Source organism: Sinohyriopsis cumingii, chromosome 6, assembly GCF_028554795.1.
Source record: "Sinohyriopsis cumingii isolate HCF-2022 chromosome 6, ASM2855479v2, whole genome shotgun sequence".
NCBI lineage: Eukaryota > Metazoa > Mollusca > Bivalvia > Unionida > Unionidae > Sinohyriopsis > Sinohyriopsis cumingii.
The window spans coordinates 162,623,774-162,632,309 of NC_142966.1; the positions used below are offsets into that span (position 1 = coordinate 162,623,774).

General features: G+C 37.6%; 1 protein-coding gene across 1 annotated transcript; it reads left to right on the forward strand.

The window, feature by feature from the left end:
* Positions 1 to 3,280: 3,280 nt before the first annotated feature.
* Positions 3,281 to 6,212, forward strand: LOC149798427 (galactose-specific lectin nattectin-like). The gene is made up of 3 exons (XM_089963619.1): positions 3,281 to 3,802; positions 4,807 to 4,989; positions 5,575 to 6,212. The coding sequence occupies exons 1-3, from the start codon at positions 3,544 to 3,546 to the stop codon at positions 5,793 to 5,795; spliced, it is 663 nt and encodes a 220-aa protein (XP_089819745.1). The 5' UTR covers positions 3,281 to 3,543; the 3' UTR covers positions 5,796 to 6,212.
* The last annotated feature ends 2,324 nt before the right edge of the window (positions 6,213 to 8,536 follow it).

The following is an 8,536-nucleotide window of genomic DNA, read 5'->3' on the forward strand; positions in this document are numbered from 1 at the left end:
ATTGTGAATTGAATTGTAAATATTGATAAAAGAATAAATTAATTATATAACGTAAGTGTCTTTGGGTTTTGATTTTGAAATAAGAACCTACACTCACGTATTCATACACAGACACGTACTATAGGGGTAAAATGGGTTGTTTTTTGGGGGGGTTTTTTGAGTTATTGGCAATTGAAAGTGTATCTCTTTTCGAGAGACGTGGGTGGCCCTGAAAAGGGCCTTTTTTGGTGTAGGTGTGAGTTTAAGCAATCAACTTTAACTGCCTTAAGCCTTTGCCACGGCCGAGGCCTACTTCTGATGATGATGATTTGGTTGAAATCACTAAGGGTGGTACGGTAGGCTTAGTCACAGGGTTGGCGTGTTTAGCTCGGGAAGGTCGTATTCTCTTCGGTCGTGATAAAGAAGTCTGATACATTTGTTTCAGATTTCTTAACTCCGCTAAAATGTCCAACAGTACCGTGACGGTTTGACTTTCACCCTCTTGTTTCTTTGCTGCTTCTTCTTGTTGTTTTTCTCTTACCTCTTCTTCTTGTTGCTGTTGCTGTAGGAGAAAAGCTTGTTCTGCTTCCTTTTGCCGCTGTATAAATTTCTCCAATTCTTTTTTCTGTCTCTGTCTAAAATTCTCCACGTGTGGTAATGAAGGTGACGAAGGTTCCGGAACAAATTCTTGCGAGGTAAGAAAATCCACAAAATCCCAATTCACCTCTTCTGAAAGTAAGTCCGGGTTCCCTTGTGTAGTCTCAACGTCTGGTGCACCCCAGTTAATCGTTTTCTGAGTTTCCGTCATGTTGAAAATAACTGTCGCATGGATTGACTACACACGGGCGCTAGCGAATCTATATAGACCACGTGACGTCACAGACTGCTCTCTTCCGATTGGACGTGGGCTGACTGGATTTTGTAACGCGTGTTTGGATTGGTCAATGAACTCAATCCGTTTCAATCCTTCCTCTACCTATAAATAAGCGCAGTTCACTGCATTGATTCACCTGCTCTCGGCGCCTCAAGATGTGGACCACAGTCGAATCATCAACCCTTGTGTCTTCGATGATGTTCAGGACGGACATGCTAATGTATGTCCGATCCAACTGGACAGTTGTCCACAGGACAGACACCAGTCTGTGGATGCGAAGAGTCTATGTAGAAAGTCAAGGATGCCTCAAAAGAGTCCTGATTTACGGTCCTGCAGTCAGGCGCAGCCTAAGGACAAGAAGAAGACCAATGCGGTGCCCTTTATGTTAATGGATACATTAACATAAAACCCAAAGGCCCTTTTCAGGGCCACCCACATTTCTCGAAAAGAGATCCACTTTCAATTGCCTACCCCCAAATTTTTATTTTATATATGTGTGTGTGTGTGTGTGTGTGTGTGTGTGTGTGTGTGTTGTCCCTAGACAGTCCCACGATTTATTCCCATGTTCAATTCCCCTTGACGCTAAACAGACCCACGATTTATTGCCCATGTTCAATTCCCCTTGACGCTAAACAGACCCACGATTTATTCCCCATGTTAATTCCCCTTGACGCTAAACAGGCCCACGATTTTTCTCCATGTTAAATTTACACAGACGCTAAACAGGCCCAGGGTAGTTTTTAATGCTAATTCCCATTGACGCTGAATCGCCCCACTATACTACTGTTTACAAATGCTTACACAAAAAATGTACAGAATATTAGATCGCACCCACACCCACACCCACACACAGGCGCGCATGCTTTTGTGTGTGTGTGTGTGTGTGTGTGTGTGTGTGTGTGTGTGTGTATATATATATATATATATATATATATATATATATATATATGCGTTTGCAAATGTTTACACACAGATAAACATGTACAGAATATTAGATCGCAACTGTGCCCAGACGAAAAAATTACACATAACAAGGTAGTTTGAAGTTAAAATATAGGCGAAGAATTATACATAATCAATTACTTCACGTCTAGTTTGATATTAACATAACTTAGCACAGAAAGGGAAACATATGAAATTATTAACCAATTTTTAGATTTAGACTATAGTACTGATTAAAATACAAGTGTATTCAAAATTATACAAGCAAGAAATGTCATTTAAAATGAATAGACCGGTATAGTACAGAAAACGCTCGTGCGAGGGAAAAGAATGTTAGCACGTGCGGGGTTGGGTATTCTTGAACTAAAGTGTAGATCGATGAACGTAAATTTAAACATGATGGCAAAATTGTGGTGTAATGAGAAATAAAGAGGAACTCGAAAAGTCTATCTAAAACGATGTATCTAACACTCGCGCGTAACTATTTTTCAAGGTCGTATGATGTATTTACTTTTTTTAAATTCAGCAGTACCACTGTTTCATGCCGCATGCTAGCTGACCCAATCCCACAATTATTCATCATTATTATTATAGTATACATTACCTTCTGAGCCGTACGTATTCAGATTATTCCAAATTATATCTTATGTGTGTGTGTGATTTTATTTTTTAACGTGGCTTTAACAATTGTTCAATCAGATCTCTAAGATGTCTGCAGTGTGGCAGTTTATAGTGATGCCTAGTACTGGGGCATGATGTCCCACCCAGACACATTATCCCGACATCAGGCCGACCACACCTAACACTAACCTCCTAATGCTGAGTGCCTAGAGGCAGCTGTTAGCACCATGTTTCTAAGTTTTTGGTATGACTTGGCCGGGCATTGAACCCACGACCTACCGCATCCGAGGCGGACGCTCTAACCACTAAGCCACCGGAGTGGTCAATTATATAATATAAAAGATCCATCCATCCATCCATATATACAAACATGCATGCTGTTCACTTCACGGAAGCTATAAAGTTCATAAAATAATGTACATATACTAGAAAATGCGTGTATCATGGTATTGTTCAATAAAAGTATAGAACATACATACATACATACATACATCTACCGCGTAGTCTTATATTCTTTTCAATTATATCATATTAAAGAATATAAGAATACGCGGTCTCTGTATGTATGTATGTATGTATGATCTAGAATTTAGAACATGTATTTACTTGTAATATTTTCGATTGTACATTCACATATATAACCTTACGAAACACAAAAAGAAAGTAATTTGAATAATAAATGTACAGTGACAATGTATTCTATAAGCTCCCTTGATATGGTTCAGTCAAAGGATAGAGAAGTTGATGTAATCTGGTTTCTCGCTGAAGTCACTTTGCTCGTGCAGCAATGTGTAAACTGAACTCAGTATTTTGCAATAGCTAAGGCAAAACTTAAACCGCCATTAGGTAACGCTTTACTCGCCATCAAAACCCGTCTACTTTTCCTTCATATATAACGCATGCAGATTTTACTAAACATAATTATGTGACAGTTGTTTCACTGTTGATTTGAAGAGCAAGAGCGGTCACTTTTACCGACTGTTCTAACGTACGCGAGTGTGCATTCTGAAACCTTGTTGATCCCTCTTGGTATCTGAAACGAATCTGCTTCGTACATAAGCTACTACGTAGTAGCAACACGGCATTATTGATTACGTTATATCATAGTAAAGGTGTTAAGAATTAGAATGATAATTACATTTATTTTACCGATCCTTGTTCAGCAGCTATTGACGCAGAACGTGTATGCTGTGACAGATCGCAGTGTGAGTCTGTTTTTGGGGGATTCGGGTTGTCAACGCAGCGTTCAGGAAGACATAACAAATGCTATGAAAAATGCATGCGCGGAGAAAGGCGACGAACAATATACATCTATGGGTACAAAACTGGAGGCTTTGGACAAGAGAATTTCTGACCTATATATGACAGCTACCAGACCAGGCACAGGTAAGCATGACTTTTTTATGTTCAAATGGATTCGGCCGTTATTGCTTTTATTAAGGATAACCCATCTCAAACACTGCACCTCCACAATTCGGTCAGAAAATATATTCCTTAAAGTATGGCTTATGGCAGGCTGTCAACTTGAAAATTGTGCTACTTGTCGTTACTCGTATGTATTTCTGTTGCATACGTAATATTAGTTTTGTGATACTTATAATGATTATCAAGATCCTTCCTAAAAGTCATACTGTTCATTGAATTTCTGACAGCTGATGAAAATGGCTACGTATGTTTTCTGAAACAACACAATGGATATGTTCGCCATGTATGCATTACTATTTTCTGAGTAGATTCGTTTGGGCATTTGACAAATATGAAGCAAAATTTATTGGCCCCGTTAAAAAAATGTTACCTTTACTGTTCGGAAAAAAAGACTATCCATCCAGAGCTAGCAATCGTCTGAAGTGTGCACGTCTAACGTGAGGCACAACTGTGCACGCGAAATATTTCGTATACGAAAATATAAGATAATTGTAGGTCCTTGACATCTCCTAATGCATGAACGCGTTGCTTATTTTTCTGACAAGGATTACATGTGGGGATATTCTAGGGAACATAGTTTCATTGAATTTTGAGGCATATACAAATAATTATAATTCCATGGAAGGATATTATAATTAAGGGATTGAATGAATACAAATTTCTAGCAAAATGATTAAAACCCTTGTAAGTTTCAGACCTGTCGTTACATGTCATTGCCCATCCGAGGGTCCTTAACTCACCGGTCTTTAATATTTTGGGATTTTTCTAAGTGTTTACGATAATCGGTTGGGTTGCATTAGTTTGATTCCGGCTACTTTTAAATACCAAATAAACGGCCAACAAAGATTTGTCTAAACGATCATAATATTGAAATAGGTTTTGCTCTTCTAAATTTGATAAGTGCTGCAATCATACAAATACACACGTCAGTAGTTCATAATGACAGATAAAATGACCTTTTACAGTCGCTGGTGATTGTCCCCCTGGGTACGTTTACTATCAGCAAGACCAGTTTTGCTACAAGTTCCACAGCGAATGTAAATCCTGGCCACAAGCTAGACAAGTCTGCCTGCAAGAAGGTGGGGACTTGATCAGTCTAAAGGAAAGCAACTTCAACTTTTTCTTGGAGTTGGCACGATCGAAGGCAGGTAAGGTATCAGCAGCAAGGTATTTACTGTTATTTCTAGTTCATATTCTTCCTGTGCTACTTCGTTTTACTATTGTAAGCGTTTTGCTGTTGGTATTGCTAGCTACAGTAATTCTATTAGTATTAAGGTCTTAAAAAAACTTCCTAACTTGTACACTAAATGATAACGTATTTGAAATTAAGCGGTGTATATGCTAGTACGTGAAGCCGCATGGCTTTTACGGCAATTATTCAAAGCTCTGATAGAGATCCAAACGGATGTTTCAGCTAAAAATATGGAAAGGCAAAGATTCAAAAAATGAAGATACCAAACTGCGTATAACACGCCTTTACATGTGCATAGTTACTTTTGATACGGTCGTATACTGTATCAGAAACATAAATTTATCGACCACCAATTGCAACAATGAGGTAGAAAGATTATACTAATGATTAGATTTGCTTTTGTATGAAGTTAATCCAGCATCTGTAGTAAACTTTTTGTCAAATCAATCACTTACGCCTACGTCCTTGTAAACTTTGCCTACGTCCTTGTAAACTTTGCATTGTTTTGAATGTTGTATTACATTTCTCTTTTGTGCTTCAGGTGATTGCAACAATGTTTGGGTCGGTGCAACGGACGTTACCTCAGAAGGACAGTGGTTCTGGCTGAATGGTAAAAGGATTGGCTTGGTTTTCTGGGCACAGGATCAACCCGACAATTGGGCCTCGAAGGAGAATTGTGGTGACCTGTCGAAGTTCTTTGGCTACAAAATGAACGATGAGGATTGCAGCAACAACTTGCACTTTATTTGTCAGAGTGTTTAAAACATTCAATCCTTTGGTTTAAGAAACGTAGACATTCGGTCGTGGAATGAATGAATTTTAGACATTTCATAAACTGTTGAAAACATTTGTTTAAATTCTGTGAACCCTGTTCACACCGGTAGAGTTTTCATGGACGTTATTTACATCGTGATGAGAGGACTTCATACTTGTGTCGATTTTGCTTATTGTAGATCTGAAATATATGCCCCTCGCGATCATTTATCATCAACAAAGTCTTTGTAAACACTTGCTGTCGCAAAATCTTTTTAATTGGTTCGAGTTTAGCATAAAAATGATTATATAAAGTTTACCTGTGAAATTCTTTTGTTTCTATCTTTGAATGTTTTTGTGCATGTATTGCGAAATTAATCTGTCAAATTATTTTATGAAATTAAAAAGCAACCGCTAATCTGCAAACCAATTGTCAACTGTTTTCTATGTAGAATTAATGCGCTACTTAAAAATTATTGCAGTTTTAAATACCCAAAGGTAGGGAAGAGCTATAGTATGTGACTACACGCATTGTGTTGCTCATATGGGCTAAAACTGTCTAATATCGATAGTGCGTTCTCGTCACGTGCACAACCAGGACATGCAACCTAATGGTAGATGTGTAATTATAATTTATCAGTGGATACTTTTATCATTTGAACGTGGGCTACACATGTGTCTTAATGTTTTCTATATTCACTAGCGCGATCAGATAGCAAGTTGCATTTTCATGATGCTGCTTCCTTAAAGGCGTTAAGTGAAACAGATACGTCTGAGCCAAAATGTGAAATGTAATCGATAAATACAATAAATAGGGACTCCCTAAATTTGCTCCCTGCGCACGGTAGATGTAATTCTAAGACATCTCGCCAAAATGTAAATGGAAAACAACCTTAATAAAATATAAATTTAGCACGCAATGCGTTATAGTCTTAAAATCCAACAATCCATCACCAAGAGTGTGCCAATGTTTGATGTGGACTTCCTAATAAACATTGTATAACAGCATCCTAACGTTTTTATATCTAGACTAAAGAGTAGTACCAAAACAGCCCAGAGAAAAGAAATAGTGTTAAATGAGTGCTTGTCTGGTCAATATATGCGCTAGTAAATAAATGTGATCGCCATATAGGTCTATCGCTATGCATGATCAATGTATAGAACTAATGAACAAATAAGATTGCTATATAGGTCCATCCCCCGTTATATTCACTGCAGAGAACATATGCACACATGTGTACATTTCATCAAGTACGATAGATTTATCAAACCATTGACCGCTGTAGCACACGAGACACTATTATAAGAAACACATTATCAAAACTACTGAAGAGGATTATTATAATAGCGTTCTTGCATGAACCTGCTTCAGACAATGTTCTCTCCGTATGTAATATTAATTCAATGTATGTAACTTGTAATTGCTTCCTGTCCTACCATAAGACCAGATTGGAACAAGAACTGTAGTGTCCTTGGGCAATGCACCTGGATCAAATTACCACTGCATTAAAATGTGTCGCCGTGCTGTAAAGAATCGAACCAAAATTTAACCTAACAGAATTCCAACTTTGCTCAATTATAAGTGACTTTGACTTGAAGACCAAAACTGTAAAATGTTTTATAGGACATGCATGCATATATTTTATATATCATGCATACATAAATTAATACATGTATGCATATACGTTTATGAAAGTTCGAATGATCTCTACAAGTCGGGTGTCGGCGCAAATACAGATTTACAATATAATCGGGATGAATGATTATGATCGTAACAGTAATAACGGCAATAAATATTTAAGATTTTTATACCCTCGTGTCGGTTAATTCCGTGCAGAATCATCTAAATACATAGATTCAGAGATTGTTTTGCCTATGTAACAATGGTAATATTTTTCACTTTAATCTGACAAAGAAAACGGAGTATAGTGGTGACAAGTGTATCAACCATACTTTCGAAACGCACCTGTGGAAAATGGGTCATTGTATTTATTAAACATGTTACTCAAACCATGATAAACATAATGGTCGTGTTTTAGATTTGGGTTCTGATGCACTTTTCAGTTCTAATTGATACTAGGTTATAATAGAACATTGACCCAACAAAAATAAAACATCGATTTTTCTGTGAATTCAAGTCTAGTTGTGTACTTGGTCCAGTTTTGGTACATGCAGAATGTGCTTATATTTGTTTAATCCGAAATGTGGATCTTTTTCTTAACTGTAATTTAGTTAACTGTAACCTAATCTAATTAACATCTTGTGAAACCTTTCTTCATCATGTAACTTTTAGAGATATTGACAAATTAAGCATTCCGTTTTGGCACGCTGTTATTAATAGCATGTCCCACCCAGTCGCATCATCTAGACAAGTCTTATCAGTCTTATTCCAGTAATCTGTGTTTAATTATGAAATGAAACTCATCTATTCTTTGCTTGTAAAGCCATGCTATGTCTTCAGAGTGAACACTTATTTCCGAAAGTCATAATCAAGTAAATTAATCTCGGATACATGTTGAAAGATGTTTCTCTTTGAACAACTTCAATGGCTCAAGACCAAAGGACTAAATGCTAGGCATTTTATATGACTACCTGGCAGAAAACAATTGCAAACGAACACCTTCCTCCAAATATCACCGCTCCGGTGGCCTTGTGGTTAGAGCGTCGGCCTCGGATGCAAGAGATCGTGCGTTCGATCCCCGGTCGAGTCATACCATAGACTTACAAAAATAGTACTAACAGCTGCCGCG